General features: G+C 46.2%; 1 protein-coding gene across 3 annotated transcripts in view; it reads left to right on the forward strand.

The window, feature by feature from the left end:
• Positions 1-20,674, forward strand: part of LOC141126879 (P2Y purinoceptor 2-like) — a 133,294-nt gene extending 112,620 nt beyond the window's left edge. For all 3 annotated transcript variants that reach the window (XM_073612915.1, XM_073612914.1, XM_073612913.1), the window contains one exon: positions 17,845-20,674. In XM_073612915.1, coding sequence (XP_073469016.1) covers positions 17,868-18,950 — 1,083 coding nt within the window. In that variant the 5' untranslated portion in view covers positions 17,845-17,867 and the 3' untranslated portion in view covers positions 18,951-20,674. The remainder of the gene's footprint in view (positions 1-17,844) is intronic.
• The last annotated feature ends 2,318 nt before the right edge of the window (positions 20,675-22,992 follow it).

Raw genomic sequence — 22,992 nt, forward strand, 5'->3', positions numbered from 1 at the left:
AGAGTTTATCTTTCCTTTGTGGTATGTCTGTTTGAGTCACGTGGTCTGCACCTGATAAAATCCAAGTATCATAGGTGAGCATTGATTTATCCCGGGCTCATGCCAGGTAATAGCGGTCCTAGCAGGTATTTGCACTATGTGTGGTTGATCCAAGGTTCAAAATCTATTGTATTAAACTCTCAGTAAAAACTATACTTAGAAAAGGTATAAAGAAACAAGATCTGGCCAGACAATGGTAGATTGCTGTACAAACATTCGTAGGAAACATTTTCTGTACAGTTGTTGACTTGACAACTGTCGTTTGAAAGTACTTTAACCCCCTAGGGGCCAACGGCACACAAATATGAGGCCTCTCGGCGGTTGGGACTTGGCGCAGAGAGGCCGCATATTTACGTACCAATTAGCAGTAACAGCTTTGCCAAGACCGCGCCCCCTGCGCACTCCCGGTGCGGTTAATGGAGGCTAAAGGAAAGCTTCTTGCAATCGGGAGCTATCCAAACAAGTGGTAGCCAATCACCGCGGTCATTTGATCATAAACCCCGCTGACTTAACAAAAAGAAATTTACTAGCACAGAGATGCAGCGCTGTCATCACGCCGGGCCGGTTCTTTGCTAGTCTTCAGGTCCCCGGAGCTGCCATGATGACTTTGGGAAAGCATCTTTGCCTTCCTGCTGGTTCCCAGCCGGCTCCCCGCTGCAAATGTGGTAGACACGCTGTGTTATGTAAATGGTCCCGCAGCCTCCTGGGACCAGTGATGTGTCCCAGGAGTTTGCAGGAGGGGACTTGGGATCACCTAGGTGATCTCAGTAGAAGTTGAAGTGGGTACCTGCCAGAAAGAGGTACCCTAAAAAACAAAAAGTGCCAAACCTAGGCACAAAGGGGGGAGGAGGGGCCAAACTTCCATTCAGCTTGCCTAGTGGGAGCAGGTACTTGCCAGGAATAGGTACCCATAGCGCCCAACTGCCCCTGATTTCGAGGGACTGTCTCTGATTTGGAATAAAGTCCCTCCTCCGTCCCTTTTTCCTCCTCATTTGTCACCCATTTTGGTCTGATCTATATAGTTTTATATAAAATGGACTTTTTTATCTTTCAAAAAGCATTTCCCAGCGCTAAACCTTTCATCCAATTTCTAAATTGCTGCATTTGTAATTCTCCTTTAAGGGGGTGTGTCCTATGCCTACATACTTTTTCTAACTGGTGTTCTTCGTTCCCATCTCAAAACGTTGGGAGGTATGGGTACCCACTCCCTGAAAAAAGTTCAGAGGAAGGGGGAGGAGCATGGGCGGAACTTCCCTTTTCAAGAGAAGTTCTGCTTTAAGATTTTAATTGCTTTTAAAATTCATTTCTGGAGTGAATGGACTTTTTCAAACAAAAACCACATACGCTGCAGTTAAACACGAACGTGAATTTGACCCCACTGATGACTAAAAAAAAAAAAAAAGAATGTTCTTAACCACTTGGCAATTGAATAACTTACATATACGGCGGCAAGGTGACTCTGCTAGTACGTGATCCGACATGTCTGGGTAGGGGGTGCGCATGCACGCCACCGCCGGCCGGTGAGAGGTAACATTTAGGGTCAGTTCTAGTGCCTTCATTTGTATGCTGCTGTTGTCACCCATTGTTATGCTAATGATAGTTAGCTATTTACTGGAAGACCTAGATAACTGCTAACTGTAAGAAGTACAGCTGTAATGGATGTTACTGACAATAATTGAGCAGTGATTGTCATCCAATACACTTGCAGCTATGCAGAGGCGGCTCTAGGCTTTGTGAGGCCTTAGGCGAATTTTACACATGAGGCCCCACTCACGCCCATAATGGGAAAAAAAATTCAAGCAATTAAAATGGCTGCAGAAAGATGCACGGATTTAGCACACAGTTCATCAGCACCACTTCCAGGGCAACCTCCTCACCCATCAGACATATGCAGCCAATAAAACATCAGGGGCCCAGCAAGGTGGCAACCTACCCCTCTAAGAATTTCCCATGCCTTGGGAGGAAGGAGAGTGGGGGAATCCCAACACAGTGCAGAGAAAGATAGGGAGGAGGGAGGGAGAGAGACAGGGATAGAGAGAGGTGGAGGGGTGGGAAAGAAGGGAATAGAGTGGGTAGAGAGGGGGGAGGTAGAGAGGGGGGAGGGAGAGAGGGGGGGATAGGGGGGAGAGAGAGGGGGGAAAGGGGGAGAGAAGGGAGGAGAGGGAGAGAGAGGGAGAGAGGGGGGAGAGAGAGAGGGGGGGAGAGGGAGAGGGGAGAGAGAGAGAGAGAGAGAGAGGGGAGAGAGAGAGAGGGGAGAGAGAGAGGGGGGAGAGAGAGAGAGAGGGGGGAGAGAGAGGGGGGGAGAGGGAGGGGAGAGAGAGAGAGAGAGGGGGGAGAGAGAGAGGGGAGAGAGAGAGAGAGAGGGGAGAGAGAGAGGGGGGGAGAGAGAGAGGGGGGGGAGAGAGAGGGGGGGAGAGGGAGGGGAGAGAGAGAGGGGGGGAGAGAGAGAGAGAGAGGGGAGAGAGAGAGGGGGGGAGAGAGAGAGAGTGAGGGGGAGAGAGAGAGAGAGGAGAGAGAGAGGGGGGGAGAGAGAGAGGGGGGGAGAGAGAGAGGGGGGAGAGAGAGAGGGGGGATAGGGGGGAGAGAGAGGGGGGAAAGGGAGGAGAGAGAGAGGGGGGAGAGAGAGGGGGGAGAGAGAGGGGGGAGAGGGAGGGGAGAGAGAGAGGGGGGGGAGAGAGAGGGGGAGAAAGAGAGGGGAGAGAGAGAGAGAGGGAGAGAGAGAGAGAGAGAGGGGGGGAGAGAGTGAGGGGGAGAGAGTGAGAGGAGAGAGAGAGAGAGGGGGGAGAGAGAGGGGGGGAGAGAGAGGGGAGAGAGAGAGAGGGGAGAGAGAGGGTAGAGAGAGAGGGGAGGGAGAGAGAGAGAGAGGGGGGGGGAGATGGAGGGAGTGAGTGAGGGTGGGAGAGACTGGGGGTGACACAGAGGAGGGAGGTGAATAAGAGAGGGGGTGAGGGAGAGAGAGAAGGGTTGTGGAAGAGAGGGGTGGCAGGAGAGAGAAAGAGACGAGGTGTGGGAGAGAAGGGAAGAGAGGGGGGGAGAGAGAAGGGGGAGAGAGAGGGAGGGAGAAGGGGTAGAGGGAGAGAGAAGGGGGAGAGAGAGGGATAGAGAAGGGGGGGGAGAGGGGGGAGAGAGAGAGGGAGGGAGAGAGAAGGGGGAGAGAGAGAGAAGGGGGAGAAAGAGAGAGAAGGGGGGAGGGAGAGAGAGGGGGGAGGGGGAGAGAGAGGGGGGAGAGAGAGGGGAGTGAGAGAGGGGAGAGAGGGAGTGTGTGGTGGGAGGGGGTGAGAGAGACTGGGGGTGACACAGAGGAGGGAGGTGAGAAAGAGAGGGGTGGTACGAGGGAGAGAGACCAGGGGTGAGAGAAAGGAGGGTGACAAAAAGAGGGAGGGGGGAGAGAGAGATAGGAGAAGATGATAAAGAGGGGGGGTGAGGGAAAGGGGGTGAGAGAGATCCCTAGCCCTGTCCCTGTCTGCAGACCCTGCTGTGTTCCATGTCCCAGTCTGTGAGAGCACTGGGCAGGAGCAGGAGAGGGGGGCAAAGAACAGGAAGGAGCTGGAGAGCACTGGGGTTGTGGGGGCAGAAAGCACTGGGGAAGGTGGAAAGCATAGGAGGGGTGGGGGCTTGAGAGTACAGGGGAGCTTGAGAGGAGGGGAGTCAGAAAGAATGCGAGGGGAAAGCAGGGGGAGCTGAAGAGCACTGGGGGAGGAGCCAGGGAGCACAATGAGGGTCGGAGAGCACAGGGAGTGCAGAAGAAGTTAGATAGGAGGAGCGGTGGGCGGCTGCATATAGTGGAATTGAACTTTTTATATACCTCCTGCTCACTTAATGCTCACTGAATGCTCACTTCTCCTCCTCTCCTTCCTGCAGATGATTCAGCGGCTGCAGGAGGAATAAAGAAAGATCAATTCCGCTATATGCCGCCGCCCACCGCTCCTCCCATCCAGGCACACAGGAAGGCTGCACGGCACTCACCTTCTCTCTGGTCAGCCAGGCGGCATCAGGAGATTGGAGGCGGAGCTCCTTCATGTTCAGTCACGGGGCAGCTCAGCTGGAGGCAGGTGCGGAGAGGTCGGGTGAGCGCAGGCTGAAGGAGCAGCCCAGCTGCGGCTCCCGCATGCCGCCGCCCGACACACGCCTTGTAGAGATGGCACCAGGAGCCGGGTGCTATCATCCGGCCGCTGCCGCCACCTAGAGGCCTCAACTGTTCCGCTGTCCGCACCTGCTGCCACCGGACCGGGATGCAACCGCTCCGTGCTGGAGACGCTATTCCTCGGGCAGTACCCGATTCGTCAGTCAGCCACAGAGCCCCAGCGGGGGTAGGCGGAGCTGCCGGCGTCGACGTCAGTGATTGAGCACAAGCAAAGTAGGCGGCCGCGAGGCCCCTGTTAGTGAGGGGCCTTAGGCGGTCACCTAGTTTGCCTAATTAGAGAGCCGCCTCTGCAGCTATGTCTATCCATGCAGCACTTCAACAATAAAAAGGAATTGAACTAAAATGCACTGACCTAGAGACATAGGGGTTGATTTACTAAAGGCAAATAGATTGTGTACTTTGCAAAGTGCAGTTGCCCTCTGCAAGCGTGGCTGCTCCAGAGCTTAGTAAATGAGGTAAAGCCTCACTTTGCAAAGAATACCCAATCAAGTGCAAGGAAAATAAAAAAATAAATAAAAACTGCATATTTTTAAACTGCATATATACAATGTCCCTCCTCATTTGTCCCCCATTTTGGTCTGATCTATATAGATGGACATAAAATGCACTTTTTATCTATTAAAAAGTGAATTCCAGTGTTAAACCTTTCATTTGATTTCTAAATTGCTTCATTTGTAGATTCCAAAAGCCAATATAAAAGAATAGTAGTGGTGAAAAACACTTGTGGGTTTAATAAATCTTATTTTTTTGGACAATTCTCCTTTAAGGGGGTGTGGCAAGGGGTGTGTCCTATGCCTGCATACTTTTGCTGATAGGTGTCCCTCATACCCATCTCAGAAAGTTGGGAGGTATAGCACTTGCAGAGTGCACAATCAATTTGCCTTTAGTAAATTAACCCCAGAGATGGCAAAGTGGGCATCGCAGTAACAACAAATGCCATTCGATATGACCTTTTCATTGTAATGTCTTGAGAAGGATAAACTCATTATAAATACACAAAGCAGTGCTATTCACAAAGACGGGAACTGATTAAAGCCAACCCAGGGCACAAACACTTTCATTTCCATACATTCCTGAAGAACAACTAAGGACATAAACCGAAACAGTAAACCGAAAGTGACATTGTGACGCCGCTTCCGGGTTTCTACATCGGAGACCCGATCGAAGCCGATTCCGGCTTTGTTTGGGTGTTCGGCCTGCCGGAGGGCGTGCCGGCTGGTCATTTGGATCTCCCAATGGGACAGGAGACCTGGCAGAGGGACGTAAGGTGGCGGGGGGCGCCCCGTCCCACGGCTTGTGATAGCGGCAGAGACGCTACTTAGCCGCATCGATTGTTATCACATGAAAGTCAACTGTCCGCTCTAAACAACAGTGCCGGGGTGATCCTGTTTTGGTGAAAACCCAAAATGTATTATTTTATTTTACCACCACTTATATTGATAACGGTAAACAGGGGTTCTAATCCATCTCTGCTCTATCCAACACTAAAAAAAAATTGCCTTTTAGTTAAGGTTTAATGTGGATCTAAACTCAAGAACAAAAATAGAATATATTTCAACTTACTAACCCTTTTTATGGTAGATGGATTTTTTCCAGGCTTTTTAAATTCCTTTACTTTTTTACCTGGTGATCCTGCCAGTACCACACTTCCTGTCTTATGCCCCGTACACACGATCAGACATTGATCGGACATTCCGACAACAAAATCCATGGATTTTTTCCGACGGATGTTGGCTCAAACTTGTCTTGCATACACACGGCCACACAAATCTTGTCAGAAATTCTGAACATCAAGAACGCGGTGACGTACGACACGTACAATGAGCCGAGAAAAATGAAGGTCAATAGCCAGTGCTGCTCTTCTGCTTGATTCCGAGCATGCGTGGAACTTTGTGCGTCGGAATTGTGTACACGCGATCGGAACTTACGACAACGGATTTTGTTGTCGGAAAATTTGAGAACCAGCTCTCAAATTTTGTGTGACGGAAATTCCGATGGAAAATGTCCGATGGAGCCTACACACGGTCGGAATTTCCGACGACAAGCTCCTATAGAACATTTTCCATCGCAAAATCCAACCGTGTGTACGGGGCATAAGGGTGGCTACACTCATTCCTCCGCTGTATCTATGGAGGAGCAACATAGTCACCCTCAGACAGCAGCATTGTTGTAGTGTTAGATGGAAGTGACTAACAAATTAAAGCCAAACTTCAGATAATACTTTATAAGCAGTTACAGCAATAGTTTTTTTTCTTTGGGATTAAGGTTTTACATAAATAAATAGAAGCTGATCATTACCAGCACCCCTGCCAGTGTTAAATGGTTTGTCTCAACCCTCTAACTTCCACTGTGCTGAACAGCTTGGTCTATTAACCACTTGCCGACCGCCTACTGCACTTTTATGCCCCGTACACACGGTCGGACTTTGTTCGGACATTCCGACAACAAAATCCTAGGATTTTTTCCGACAGATGTTGGCTCAAACTTGTCTTGCATACACACGGTCACACAAAGTTGTCGGAAAATCCGATCGTTTTAAACGCGGTGACGTAAAACATGTACGTCAGGACTATAAATGGGGCAGTGGCCAATAGCTTTCATCTCTTTATTTATTCTGAGCATGCGTGGCACTTTGTGCGTCGGATTTGTGTACACACGATCGGAATTTCCGACAACGGATTTTGTTGTCGGAAAATTTTATCTCCTGCTCTCCAACTTTGTGTGTCGGAAACTCCGATGGAAAATGTCCGATGGAGCCCACACACGGTCGGAATTTCCAACAACACGCTCCGATCGGACATTTTCCATCGGAAAATCCGACCGTGTGTACGGGGCATTACTGTGGCAGGTTGGTTCTATTGCGTGAAACGATGTACATGTATGTCATATCGTGTAATAGACGCTGGGGGGCGCGCGCCGCCGGAGGTGCTGTCGCGCACTGATTAGGCACAGGGGATGCCAATCAGCGGGTCCGGCAGATCCAATGTACGCCGGGCACCCGCGATCATTTCCCCAGAGAGGCAGAACGGCGATCTGTCTATGTAAACAAGGCAGATCACCTATCTGACAGGGAAGTTATAGAGATCTTGTGGTCCTGCTAAGCAGGAACACCGATCTCTGTCTTCATCCAATCAGAGCAACCCCCACAAAGTCAGAAAGCACCAGCTAGGTACACATTTAACCCTTTGATCGCCCCCTGATGTTAACCCCTTCTCTGCCAGTGTCATTAGTACAGTAACAGAGCATTTTTATTTTTTAGTGCTGATCACTGTATTAGTGTCGCTGGTCCCCAAAAAAGTGTCAGTTAGGTGTCTGATTTGTCCGCCGCAATGTCGAATTCCCTCTAAAAATCACAGATTGCCACCATTACTAGTAAAAAAAAAAGAAAGAAAAATGCCATAAAAATACCCCATAGTTTGTAGACGCGATAACTTGTGCGCAAAACAATCAATATACGCTTAAAGGACAGTTATTCCGCGCTTAGGAAAAAAGGAACTGCAGCCCCCCCCCAGCAAAGAATATCACCTCAGTGAAATTCAGACAAAAGAGATTCTATTATGGGGGAATTGGCGCTGTTCAAAAATGTACAACATATATTAAAATAAAAAGAATAATGCAAATCAATAAATGCAAATCAATTTTTCACTGTGGTTTGCTGCGGATTCACTTGAAAGACTTTGTTTTATTTTTCAGCTTTTTTACAGGATGTTATCTGGAGTTATTAATATCACCATTATTTATATATTTATTTATTTTTCATGAATTGTATTTATTTTACATATATTTCAGATCACATATTTTCCAGCACTTTGCACTTTATAGCACATTAGTGTGTTTGGGTAAATATCACCTGGAGTATTTATTTTTATTTTTATTGGTTTGTATTTACCTTTATTTTTTATTGATTTGCATTATTCTTTTCATTTTAATATATGTTATACATTTTTGAACAGCGCCAATTCCCCCCATAATAGAATCAATATACGCTTGTTGGAATTTTTTTACCCGAAGTATGTAGCAGAATATTGGCCTAAATTGATGAAGAAATTAGATTTTTTTTTTAAAATGCATTGGATATCTTTTATAGCAAAAAGATTTTTTTTTTCTTGTTTACAGCGCAAAAAAAAAAAAAAAAAAAAAAACCCGCAGAGGTGATCAAATACCACCAAAAAGCTCTATTTGTGGGGGGGGGGGGGGGACATACATTTTATTTGGGTACAGCTTCGCACGGCCACGCAATTGTCAGTTGAAATAACGCAGTGCTGTAGCGCAAAAAAAATGGCCTGGACATTAAGGGCGGTAAAACTTTCCGGGGCTGAAGTGGTTAAAAGAAGGCAAAAAAAAACCTTCATGGCAGGATCAACTGGTTACAAAAAAAAATGATGTCACATGGTGGATTCAGAAAAACAAAGACTTTTGTGTTCATGGTAGTGACAGAGTGCGTCATATATGTCATTTTTTTATTCTCTCCCTGGTTCCACTTTAAGTGTTGTGGACTCATTTGGAATAATGGGAAGAGCAGTGATATGATTGGTCTGTGCTGAGTTCAGAATTGACGCTGATTTGGCAGGGATTCCGATGATCTGCAGGCAGGTAGTACATAACATCTTATAAATAACACAGAATTCTGACATGAATTGTATCTTGCATTAAAAACAGGATGCTCTGACACACATTACTAATAAACAGCACAGGACAAAAGGGAACCAGGTCCCACCTTAACAAACTTTGTTTATATATGACATTTCCGGGGTTTGTCTGCAGACTGGGAGCTGCCGCTATTAACCACGGAAGGATTTGCCCCCTTAATGACCGGGCCGTTTTTAACGATAAGGCACTGCGTCACTTTAACTGACAATTGCGCGGTCGTGCGATGTTGCACCCAAACAAAATTTACGTCCTTTTTTTCCCCACAAATAGAGCTTTCTTTTGGTGGTATTTAATCAACTCTGCGGTTTTTATATTCTTTGCGCTATAAACAAAAAAAGACCAACAATATAAAAAAAAAAAATATAAAAAAAAAACAAATTTATTCATCAGTTTATATATATTCTACATATTTTTGGTAAAAAAAAATAAAAATCACAATAGGCGTATATTGATTGGTTTGCGCAAAAGTTATCACGTCTACAAACTATGGGATAGATTTAGGGACTTATTTTTTTTTGTTTTTACTGGTAATGGCGGCGAGCTGTGATTTTTAGCGGGACTGCGACATTGCGGCGGACAAATCTGACCCTAAGTGACACTTTCTGGGGACCAGCGACATTATTACATTGATCAGTGCTATAAAAATGCAAAATGCTCAATGTAAAAATGACACTGGCAGGGAAGGGGTTAACACTAGGGGGGGCGATCAAGGGGTTAAGTGTGTTCCCTGGGTGTGTTCTAACTGTAGGGGGGGTGGGACATGACAGAGATCACTTGGTTAATCAGCACAAATCCTGCCATCACAGTGGCTACATGGGGCGGATTTACTAAAGGCAAATAGACTGTGAACTTTGCAAGTGCAGTTGCTGCAGCGCTTAATAAATGAGGGGAAGCTTCACTTTGCAAAGAATAACCGATCACATGCAAGGAAAAAAAAAAAAAAAAAAAAAAAGAAAGATGGAGGTCAGCAGAGTTTCTCCTCATTTACTACGCTCTGGAGCAACTGCATTTGCAAGGTGCACGGACTATTACAGTCTATTTGCCTTTAGTAAATCAACCCCTCTGCATTCAAATTTTCAGTGTGCTGTTGCATAGATTTTTACTTAGCCTGTAATGTTCTTTAGGCTGGATTCACACCATTGCTTTGATATAATGTGCATGTTATTGTGCGAATTGTGCAAATTACTGCAACATGCAGCAATGCACCCTACGTGTATCGGTACATTATAGAGCCATTCATTCTGAATTGCACCCCAATGTACCTGCACTACACACTCATAGTTCCCAACTGTCCCTGATTTGGAGGGACTGCCCCTGATTTGGAGCAATGTCCCTCTGTCCCTCATTCCTCCTCATTTGTCCCTCATTTTGGTCTGATCTATATAGAGGTTTATAAAATGCACTTTTTATCTATCAAAAAGTGTTTTCCAGCGCTAAACCTTTCATCAGATCTCTAAATGGCTGCATTTGTAAATTCCAAAAGCCAATATAAAGGAATAGTAGTGGTAAAAAAGCACTTGCGAATTTAACCAATCTTGTTTTTTTTGTACAATTCTCCTTTAAGGGGGTGTGGCAAGGGGTGTGTCCTATGCCTGTATACTTTTACTAATAGGTGTCCCTCATTCCCATCTCAAAAAGTTGGGAGGTATGCACACTACCTTGCATTGTAATGCTGTGAGGTTAATTTACTAAAACTGGAAAGTACAAAATGTAGTGCAGCTGAGCATGGTGGTGCCAAAAACGGTATCCCCGAGCCAGATTCGGGATCGCATCGCAGGATCCATGTAGAGGTTACTTACCTTGTCCCCTGGATCCTGCGATGTCTCCCAGCTGTGATCGGCGAGCCGCCGTGTCTCCCTCGATTCACAGTGCCGAGCTCCGTTCCCTGCGAGCGTTGCGACGCACGGGGACGGAGTCCGGCGCCAAATTCAAAAAGTGAAACACACACAATACATACAGTATACTGTAATCTTACAGATTACATCACTGTATCAAATACCGTATTTATCGGCGTATAACACGTGCTGGCGTATAACACGCACCCCAAGTTTAGGAGAGAATTTTAAGGAAAAAAACTTTTAGGAGGGAAGTTTAAGGAAAAGAAACTTACATTAAAATGCCCGTCAATGCAGCCTCATCAGTGTTCATCTGCAGCCTTGTTAGTGTCATTGCAGCCTTTTCAGTGTCAGTGCAGCCTTGTCAGTGCAGCTTTGCCCCAGTGCAGTCTTGTCAGTGCAGTCTTGTCAGTGCAGCTTTGCCCCAGTGCAGTCTTGTCAGTGCAGTCTTGTCAGTGCAGCTTTGCCCCAGTGCAGTCTTGTCAGTGCAGTCTTGTCAGTGCAGCTTTGCCCCAGTGCAGTCTTGTCAGTGCAGTCTTGTCAGTGCAGCTTTGCCCCAGTGCAACCTTGTCAGTGCAGCCTTGCCCCAGTTCAGCCTTGCCCCCAGTGTCCATGCCTACCGCCGCCGCCACCGACATACACATGCATGTAGTTTTAAATATGGCGCCGCGGAGTTCGGAGGGACTCGGCGCCGGCGGAACTGAATGAACGCCGCCGAGATACACATAGTTGAGTGTATTCGGCTCTTTCCGGCCAAGTCCCGCCCTATGATGGACATAACACAGGTCCAATGGCGGGACTGGGCGTGACTGTGAGCGGCGCTGGAAAGAGCCGAATACACTCGACTATGTGTATCTCGGCTCTGTGATTTCGGCGGCGCTTGTTCAGCTCCGCCGAGTCCCTCCGAACTCCGCGGCGCCATATTTAAAACTACTCGCTATGTGTATGTCGGCGGCGATCGCCACCGATAGCTCACAATTAGCGGGGATCGGCGTATAACACGCACCCACGATTTTCCCCTGATTTTAAGGGGAAAAAAGTGCGTGTTATACGCCGATAAATAGGGTAATTACACATCCCCTTTGTCCCTAGTGGTCTGTCCAGTGTCCTGCATGCAGTTTTATATTATATATGCTGTTCTTTCTGCCTGGAAACTGGAGATTGTCCATAGCAACCAAAACCGTCCCTTTACGTCAAAAGTAGCTTTAGACCAGCTAGAAAACAGCGATAATAAATTAGAATCACTTGCGGAATTGAGCGATAGTGATTTGTGGGGAAATCCGTCACCAAACACTAAAAGTAACGAAAGCGACAATTCTGCAACTGAGCAAATTTCTGTGTTTTTGATTTTATTACATTATTGAATAATTTTTATTATTATTATATTATTATTTGGTATAATTATTTATAGTTATTTATTATATTCTAATTTTTTATTTCGTTTTTCAAACTTTATCATACCCGGGATGTCTACTAGACTCTTGTTTGGACAGATATAAGTGAATTATTCCTAAGAATTACAGGCATACAATATAAAACGCCAAATATCTGTAAATAATAATAATTGTACCGCTTTCAGCACCTAAAATCTGAAATAATCATACCGCCAGGGAGGTTAAGCTTTGACAACGAAAAAAAACCCCAAAAAACTGGAAGCTTATTGGTTTCCCTTCAGAGCTGCACCCGATTTTGCACACTGTAGTGTTAGTAAATCAAACCTTCTGGAATTGATTTAGTAAAGGGAGAAAGACTGTGCACTCTGCAAGAGAAGTTGCTCCAGAGTTTAGTAAATAGGCAGAAACTCTGCTGAATTCCATCATCCAATCATGTGCAAGCAAAAATGCAGTTTTTTTTTATTTCTCTTGCATGTGATTGGGTACTCATTGCAAAGTGAAGCCTTTCCTCGTTTAATAAGCTCTGGAGCAACCGCACTTACAGAGGGCAACTGCATTTTGCAAAGTGCACGGTCTATTTGCCATTTAGTAAATCAACCCCTATGCGTCAGAAAAGAAGGTGCAGGTGTGTTTTTTCTGTCCACTCTGGTGCATTGGCAATACATTCAAATATATTGACAAACATTACCCTAATGGGGTTGATTTACTAAAGGCAAATAGACTGTGTACTTTGCAAAGTGCAGTTGCTCTCTGCAAGAGCAGTTGCTCCACGGCTTAGTAAATGAGGTAAAGCTTCACTTTGAAAAGAGTATCCAATCAAGTGCAAGGAAAATAAAAAAAAAACAGCATTTTTGCTTGCACATGATTTGATGATGGAAGTCAGTAGTGCTTCTGCTCATTTACTAAGCTCTGGAGCAACTGCACCTGCAGAGTGCACAGACTATTTTCCTTTAATAAATCAACCCCTATGACTGTGCTATGCCTTCATGTAAAAAGAAGGGTGAGTTTATCTCGTGTAATCAGAGTCAAAGAGTTTATTGTTGAAATCAGTTTAGATAAGGTAAAATCATAAAATCTGAGGATGAGGCAATCGTGTCATTAAAACAGTGTGGTAAAATAACTGATGGAAAAAGTGATAACATAATATTAACTCAGAAAAAAATGTAGAAAGACAACACAACCCTGTCTGGCAGGGCAGGAGACCTGATCTTTCTCTGCTGTAGTTTAATGCTTGACTTTTGAAAAATAAAGTTCATTATGTATTAGTAAGTACAGAACGACCAGTGGCGGCTGGTGCTTAATTTTTTGGGGCTGGCAACAAACAAACCACCCGCCACCCCCTCCCCATTCAGACGGTCAACCAGTCAAACCCCCTATCCCTTGACCAAGCCCCCCCCCATTGCTCGTTGGTCAGCCCACCAGCCCTGCACTTACCCCATCTAGGTCACAGGCAGCTTCGGCTCCTTTTACGTCTCCTCATCCTCGGCAACTTCACTCTGCGCCTCCTCCTCCCCGATGACTTCCTCTTCGGCGGCTTCACTCTGCGTCTCCTACTCCTCGGTGGCTTCCTCCTCGGCAACTTCACTCTGCGTCTCCTCCTCCTTGGTGGCTTCCTCCTCGGCAGCTTCACTCAGCGTCTCCTCCACCTCGGTGGCTTCCTCCTCGGCAGCTTCACACAGCGTCTCCTACACTTCGGCGGCTTCCTCCTCGGCAGCTTCACTCTGCATCTTCTTCTTCTTGGTGGCTTCCTCCTCAGCGGCTTCACCCTGCATCGCTTCTTCCGCGGCGACCAGTGGGATCGCTTAGCCTCTTGGCCAACTGGATCTTAAGACCCACTTCCTGAGTAGCCGGGTAGGAGAATCTGGAAGACAATAGTGAATATTATTTCGCAATTGTCACACAGCTGGGTGGGCTCAGGGCGCAGTGTTCTGCACCCTGAGCCCACACCTTTTTGAAGCCAATTAGAGCCTCGGGCTCTAATCATGTGCTTCGAAGAAAAAAAAGCTTTGGCTCCTTTTTGCGTCTCCTCTGCAGCTTCACTCTGCGTTTCCTCCTCCTCGGTGGCTTCCTCCTCTGTGGCTTCACTCTGCGTCTCCTCCTCCTCGGTGGCTTCCTCCTCGGCGGCTTCACTCTGCGTCTCCTCCTCCTCGGTGGCTTCCTCCTCTGTGGCTTCACTCTGCGTCTCCTCCTCCTCGGTGGCTTCCTCCTCTGTGGCTTCACTCTGCGTCTCCTCCTCCTCGGTGGCTACCTCCTCGGCGGCTTCACTCTGCGTCTCCTCCTCCTCGGTGGCTTCCTCCTCTGTGGCTTCACTCTGCGTCTCCTCCTCCTCGGTGGCTTCCTCCTCTGTGGCTTCACTCTGCGTCTCCTCCTCCTCGGTGGCTTCCTCCTCGGCGGCTTCACTCTGTGTCTCCTCCTCCTCAGTGGCTTCCTCCTTGGTGGTTTCACTCTGCGTCTCCTCCTCCTTGGTGGCTTCACTCTGCGTCTCCTCCTCCTCAGCGGCTTCACCCTGCATCGCTTCTTCCTCGGCGACCAATGGGATGGCTTATCCTCTCGGCCAATCGGGTCTTAAGACCTGCTTCCTGATTGTCCGGGAGGAGAATCAGGAAGACAATAGGTAATATTAATTCGCTATTGTCACACAACTGGGTGGGCTCAGGGCGCAGTGCTCTGCACCCCCGAGAGCCCACACTTTTGTTAAGCCAATTAGAGCCTCAGGCTCTAATCTTGTACTTAAAAAAAAAAAAAAAAAACCCATTGAGATCCATGCGTCTGGCGCCTTGCATGTAGTTTAGGGGCTGGGCGCATGGACGGGCCACCACTGAGAATGACATTGAATTGTGTTATTTTTTTTTAATCCGCTCTGGAGTTTATCTTTAGGAAACCAAAGTTTTTAGCCACCCTCTGACCTGTCTCTCTAGATCTCATGCCTCTCTATTGGCCATTAAAGGCCACCTATCACATTTATTAAACGGCGAGACACTGGGAAGAGAGAGGGCAGAACAGAGCACACTTTAGTTAGAATTAACCTATGTTGTAAAGAGCTGCACAAACTGTCGGTTCTAAATAAATCTTGTATTATAATAATAATAGTAATAACAATTAGGGCCATGGGCATTATCTCTTTTAATAGGTCTTGATTAAAGTTTTGGAAGATACATGGATAGGTGGAGGGCTCTATGCATTTTCAAGAAGCCAGAAGTACACTTTAACAAGGACTTTTTTAATTCTTTTATTCAATGCCATCAGCTTTGAATGGAAAGCTGAACTTCTTAAATTATTTTCCATCTCCGTGACTTGGTGTATGTGGGTGGCGTGGGGTTCCAGGCCTGCTCATCTGCTGTACCTATTGAAAGGGGTTCTTACCATCCTCTTGGATTATTTTTACTTACTGTATATTATATTAGCAGAATGTAAATAGAGTAGCTGGAACACCCAAAGGCACACAGGACCCCTCCATGCTTCTCTATGGGAAAGAACAGGAAGAATGGAAGCAAGGTTAGCATATTTGGCAGAGAGATATTGCCGTTGGAGCATTCAAGACATATAAGAATCCAGGGGCTGAATGAGCCCACCAGATTCTGCCATGTTTCCCAACTGGCACTCTCTCTATGAGGTGCATATATACACCTTGTATTTCTGTGGATTTCCTCCAGGTCTCTAGTTTCCTCCCACAATCCAAGAGCATATTGATAGGTAAGCCTACCCTTCCTGGTTCTGGAACAATTGTGTCTCAGTATTGTGTGGTTGAGAAAACATTTTAGTTTCTTGGGGGCAGACGATTTCTGGGTGGTTATACGGTATGTACTTTGTAAAGTCCTACAGTATACAGTGTATGAAAAAAATCGACGTGTTTGACTGTGATAGAGACAGCCGGTGGCAAGTTCCTCGTGGGCGGGACTAATGTAGAAGGTTTGATGTTTTCTGTGGAATGGTGCAGAGTTTGTCAAACGTTGGAGGTAAATCAACAGATAAAATAAAGATGGTGATAAGTTAGATGGGCAGCATTATTACTTTTTGCTTCCTTCATATCTCTACAATTATATCGCTCCTCTGGGTGTTCAGCACCAGGACTAGTATAAGCATCTCTATGTACACTGGTTAACAGTAGAAAAGGCATGAGTTTTCATTAATGTGTGATAAGACAAGCAATACATTTTACAGCAGGAGTCATAACATTCGTGATTGGTCAGATTTGTGCTATATAGTTCTGTTTTTTGACCTTGTAGTCAAGCTGATTAACTGTACAACTAATTCAGCGATTCACTATCAGATCTTTCTGTCAACTTAACCTGTCAACTCACACATGTTAATAAGCATTACGGATGATTTTTATTTGTTAAAATTAACTTGTTGAAGATTTTTCTTTTTTTTAAATTTCATAATATAGTTAGTTTATGATATTTGGTGAGTTACGGTGTTCGTTATTTTGTTTTTAAACCATAAAACATCCTGATTTTCTACTGGCCCTGAGCCTGTTTTAAAAGCTGGCTACATATATATATATTGAAATTATGCTCTGGAGAGCTGATTGGAGGGAAGAGACACACCTCCTTCACACAGCATACGGGAACAGAGCTGAGGCTGTCAATCACAGGCTGTGCCCTCTCCTGTCAACTTTTTTCTCTTGGGTTCAGGAAAACTTGTCAGAAGTGATTCATGCTGATAGCAGAGGAAAGAAGCAGCAGATAGAAATGACACTTAGTGCTCTTAGTTGGGACAAGTACACACTACAGAGCAGGCCCAAAAAAAGGCCCGGGCATTTTAGATTGAGCAGCCCGCACGCGGGGGGTGGGGGTGTTGGATTCGTTCATGACGGGCGGGGTCTGGGCGGTTGATTTGGGGTTTCAGTATAAACTATTACTCACAGAGCCAGGTACAAATAATTACTCACAGAGCCAGTAATAAATTATTACTCACAGAGCCAGGTACAAATTATTACTCACAGAGCCAGGTACAAATTATTACTCACAGAGCCAGTAATAAATTATTACTCACAGAGCCAGGTACAAATTATTACTCACAGAGCCAGCTACAAATTATTACTCACAGAGCCAGTAATAAATTATTACTCACAGAGCCAGGTGGTACACATTATTACTCACAGAGCCAGGTACAAATATTACTCACAGAGCCAGGTATAAATGGATCATAGTTACCATTAAGGAAAGGAGCACTCTCTTGCCCTGGAGCATCAGATCGAACCCCTTCACAGGCGGGAAGAGGAGTGGGTGTGTACTGCTTTCCCTTACCCCTGAAGCACCTAGTCGTCTTTCATGTGCAGCCCCCGGTCACCTGGTAACCAAGACGCAAGGAGAGGAGGAGGGACAGAGAAGTCGAGGCCACCACGTCCCCTATATGTGTCCGCAGCACCTTGCTGGCTCTCAAGTGTGGGGGGTGGGTCTCATACCTGCCCCCCGCACTTGAAAGCAAGCAAGGTGCTGCGGCCACATATAGGGAAGTATGGTGGCCTCGGCTTCTCTGTCCCTCCTCCTCTCCTTGCGTCCTGGTTGCCAGGTGACCGGGGGCTGCAGGGCACATGCGCCGCGAATTGCGGCTTTCAGCCATGCACATCGTCCCACGGCCAGCCCTGCCTGCTTCTACATGCGGCCTGGCAGCCAAGCGGCCCTCGGCCCACCGGGCAAACGCCCGGTCTGCCCTATGGCCAGTCCGGGCCTGCTACAGAGGGATATGCTTTGTTTATATTTTATGTCTGAGGTTTAAATCTGTGATGAGCTTTTCACTTTTTTAAAATTTTTGGCTAATTTTTGTGTGTTTTCAACAGGTCAACAGCATTGCGGCTGAACAATGAATAGCTCAGAAAATGTTACCAACCCCTACAAGTGTGTGTTTGATGAAGATTTCAAGTATGTTCTGCTTCCGGTGTCCTACGGGATCGTGCTCTGCGTTGGGCTTATTCTCAACATCCTGGCCCTTTACATCTTTCTGTTCCGGCTTAGGCCCTGGAATGCTTCCACCACATACATGTTTAACCTGGTTATCTCGGACCTTCTGTACGTCATCTCCCTGCCCCTGCTGATCTACTATTATTCCCAGGGCGATGACTGGCCATTTGGTGAAGCTTTGTGCAAAATCATCAAGTTTCTCTTCTACAACAACATGTATTGCAGCATCTTCTTCTTGCTTTGCATCAGTATCCACCGATTCATTGGGATCTGCTTCCCTATGAAGTCGTTGAGTTGGTTAAAGGTTCGAAATGCTCGCATTATATCTGTCGTGGTCTGGGTCTTCATTGCGGCTTTCCAGTCCCCAATATTGTATTTTGTGACCACGAGCACAAAGGGAGATACCACCACCTGCCACGACACCTCTAGTGTGGATTTATTTGATACCTTCGTCGTCTACAGCTCGGTCAGCTTGGCTTTGCTCTTCTGTGTCCCATTTGTTATCATCATCATCTGCTATGCTTTGATGACCCGGGCCCTCATGCAGCCCTCAGCAGCTTCTTCTGACACTTCAAACTCCAAGAAGAAGTCAATTAAGATGATCATTATTGTGCTTCTCACATTCATCATCTGCTTCTTACCTTTTCACGTGAACCGAACCTTGTACTATTACTTTAGAAAATTAGACCTTGACTGTGATACGCTGAACACAATCAACATGGCCTACAAAGTGACAAGACCGCTGGCTAGCGCTAACAGCTGTCTGGATCCCATCTTGTACTTTCTTGCCGGACAAACTGCGCGAAGGAATATTATTTCTAGGAGTGGGCTCACCAAAGTTAAAAGCAAGTTCTCAGCCTATGTACGAAATAATAACTTAAGCTCAGCCACGAACAGTAATGCTGCAGAGAACAGCTCAACTCCCATTTCTCCCCACATGTCCCCAGCCCCCAGTCCTAGCCCAACCGTAATCACCAGGATGTAAGGGGCCAAGTCCACCTGTTTTTTTTTTGGCACTGAATTGCGGGAACCTAGAAGATCTTGTTTGTTAAACGGGACCATTAAAGTGTATCTAAACCCAAATTTTCAGTAAAAGTAATAATGCTCATTTTGGGTTGATTGTAATGCATTAAAATGATCTATTTATTGAAAAAGAATGTTAAGAAACAAGTCATTAGCATGGATTGTGTGAGTGGGTGTAGGCATGGGTGACAGTGAGTATGGATAATATGGATAAAATAGTTATACTCACAATTCAGATACAGCCAATGAAAACAATATAATACAATAAACAGCCCTTCCATGCCAAAATCAGTTTGTCTAGTATAGGGGTCTCCAAACTTTCTAAACAAAGGGCCAGTTTACTGCCCTCTAGACTTTGGTGGAACTGGACTGGCGAGTGGGAGTAGAAAATGGTATCAGCGGAAAGAACAGTGCCCCATTGATGGTGTCAGTGAGAAAAATAGTGCCTCATCATTCATGTCTAATGCCGCGTACACACGGTCGGATTTTCCGACGGGAAATGTTCGATGTGAGCTTGTTGTCGGAAAGTCCGACCGTGTGTATCCTCCATCGAACATTTGCTGTTGGAATTTCCGCCCAGAAATGTTTGAGAGCAGTTTCTCAAATTTTACGCCAACAAAACTTGTTGTCGGAAAGTCCGATCGTGTGTACACAAGTCCGTCGCACAAAAGTTCAGGCATGCTCGGAATCAAGCAGAAAGAGCCGCACTGGCTATTGAACTTCCTTTTTCTCGGCTCGTCGTACGTCTTGTACGTCACCACGTTCCCAGGTTCGGAATTTTGGGCCAACATTTGTGTGACCGTGTGTATTCAAGACAAGTTTGAGCCAACATCCTTCGGAAAAAAATCCACGGTTTTGTTGTTGGAAAATCCGATCGTGTGTACGCAGCATTAGGCCTCATTCACACGAGGTGGATCCGCTGAGCGCCAGCTCAGCAGGAGACAGGTCCATCTCTGCTCACTGAGTAGGGAGGGGCCTGTCAGAGCGCCGCTGATTACCATGGAGAGATCGGATGAAAACGGACAGCATGTCCGTTTTCATCAGATCTCAGCCGATCAGATCCAATAAGACGGATGGCGAACGTATTGTCATACATCTGATTTTAGCGGATCGGTTGGCAGATGGGTGTCAGCGGACATATCTCCGCTGATATTCGTCTCCCATAGTAGTCAATGGATGGCCCGCTTGGATCCGCCTGAAAAACGGACAGACAGATCCGAGCAAGCTTACCATGTGAAAGGGTCCTTAGGGAGGAATAGTTCTTCATCACTGGTGTCAGTGGAAGGAATAGTACCACATCTTTGGTGTCAGTGGAAGGAATACTGCCTCATATCAGTGTGAGAAATAGTGTCCCAAGAACAGAGGCTCATGTAGAGCGCTGCCCCTCTAATCCCTGCGCCCGGCCCCAATCTACATGCAGGGCGTCGGACGCATGGATTCCAATGTTTTTGTTTTTTTCAAAAACTGATTAGAACCTGAGGCTCTAATTGGCTTCAAAAAGGCTGGGCTCTGGACGCAGAGCACTGTGCCCCAAGCCCACCCAGTTGTGTGACATTAGCGAATTATTATTCGCTAATGTCTTCTTGTTTCTCCTACCCGATTGGCCGGGAGTCCTAAGTCCTGATTGGCTGGAAGGAGAAGCGACCGCTGGGAGATGCAGGGGGGAAAGCCGCCGAAGCCGCGACCTGGATGGGGTAAGTGCCATGCTGGCGGCGGGGGGGGGGGGGGGGGGGGCCTGGTGGGCGACGGGCGAGCTATGCAGTGATCTAGCGATGGGGGGAAAGCATGTGTGAGTTGAAAGCGGTGTTCAAGTGAACATCGGGGGGGTGGTTGGTTGGCTAGCTGACAAAGGCAAGCGAGCCGCAGTTTAGAGACCACTGGTCTCCAAGTGGTCTCAAAGCAACACATAATGTAGGTATGTATGTTCACTGGCTAAACCTTGTGAACATTACTGGAATGATTGATGAGCTTGGCAGAGACATTTAATTATAGAGTGGAGACCATAGTGGAAACCTGAACAGTTTCAGAATTCTATACACAGGTGATTGACATACCCAAAGACATGTCCTTGGAGATTGATTTGCCCAAAGGTTTTAAGCTTCTATCTTGAGATACTAAGACTTTTCACTAAATGTTCTTCTGAATGCAAGAATGAATGTTTGAAATGAAAGCAATAAAGGCAACACTTAAATTTCCAAAAGAATAAGGGAGGGTTAAAACTACTGTTTTTTTGCCATCTGTAGGATAGGCAATTTCCTATCACTTTGTGACCCATATCCAAAACAGGAAAGGAGAGGAAACCCCTCCAATGTGAGGGAATCCTGGGGTGTCATCAGGGTCAACCCAACTAGTGTCTCCATTGGAAGATTTCCCCTCTATTACTGTTCTGGCAACAACCCAAAATGTGGGATTTTTTTTTTTTTGCTTTTGCTCTTGAGGACAATGGTAACCAGAACAAATAGAGAGGGGGAATCTCCTTAACAGGGATACAGACAGCAATAAAACCCTAAAAGGTGTTCTAATCCACCTCCACTCTATCCTGATGCCCCGTACACACGAGCGGAATTACCGTCAGAAAAATCTTGGACGGTTTTTCCAACGGAATTCCGCTCAAGCTTGGCTTGCATACACATGATCACACAGAAGTTCTCTGAACTTTCGACCGTCAAGAACGTGGTGACGTACAACACTACGACAAGCCGAGAAAATGAATTTTGAGCATGCGTCAAATTGATTCCGAGCATGCAGATGAACGGAATTTCCATCAAGAACTTTCTCCATCGGAAAAATAGAGAACCAGCTCTCAATCTTTTGCTGGCGGAAATTAAGACAGAAAAAGTTGGATGGAGCGTACACACGGTCGGAATATCCGACCAAAAGCTCCCATCACACTTTTTGTGACGGAAATTCAGCTGGTGTGTATGGAGCATAAGGCACGGTTTACATATATGCAAAATTGGATGCATTTTGAACCACATCCAATTTGCATGACATGTGAACCCGCAGCCTTCTCTCTGGAGCCGGTTCACATATATGTAGGCCGGCCGCGGTCCATTTTTAAAAAAAGAGTGCTGTGCATTTTTCAGTCCAGTTCTGGTGCAATTTCAAGTAAAAATTTGCACCTGAATCACACCTGAACCGGTGAACAAAACTGCACCTGACTCCTTTTAAAAAACGCCAAGCCTAAAGGTTTTATCTTTTACATACTTCCAGACCGGCCACTGTGGATATACGCCGCTACTTTGATGTTAAATACCACTGTTATGGCAGCAGATAGCTTCCATAACCCCGGTATTTTTTAATCACGGCGGGCGGTCCGCTTTAGGATAAAAGTGTTCTCCGTGGCGGGTTGGCCGCAAAATCACTTTTAGGTGACACCCCCCCCATCCCGCCGCGTCCCGGTCATCTCCGCCGATGACCGGAGCCGTCGGTAGCAGCGGAGGCGATCAGATCCTTACCCCTGATGGGCAGGAAGTCGAGTGAGGGAATGATGCCTCCCACTCGACTCTGTGCCATTGGATGACGGAAGCGACGTCAAACGTCACTTCCGCCCAATGGCCTTAAAGGGACTTTTTTTTTTTTTATAATGTTTGGGGGTTCTAAGTAATTTAATTTTCTAGCAAAAAAAAACAAAAAAAACACCAAGTATAAAAAAATAGGCTTGGTCTTTAAGTGGTTAAGGTACTTGTCTTTTAGCAGATTAATTTTTGAACAACAGATGTTTTTCTAAAGGATTGTTCGGACGGCTGACTAAATTCTATAAAAAGCAAATAATTAAATGTGCATTTGTTGCATCAATTATTTGTTAACAGTTTTTGATTGGTTCAAATCCTGAAACCGTTTTCCTCTCAGGTCTGTGTATCCTCTGGGAAGGTTGCTTCCATTTTCATGTCTCCAGCACTGAAAGTGGGAAAAATATATCAGCATTGACACAAATAGCAATAAAAACATATTAGCAGGTTGTACAGGAGTTAGAACCTCAGTTTCTTTTGTATTTCCCTCAC

The sequence above is a fragment of the Aquarana catesbeiana genome, linkage group LG02 (assembly GCF_042186555.1).
Source record: "Aquarana catesbeiana isolate 2022-GZ linkage group LG02, ASM4218655v1, whole genome shotgun sequence".
NCBI classification, from domain to species: Eukaryota; Metazoa; Chordata; class Amphibia; order Anura; family Ranidae; genus Aquarana; species Aquarana catesbeiana.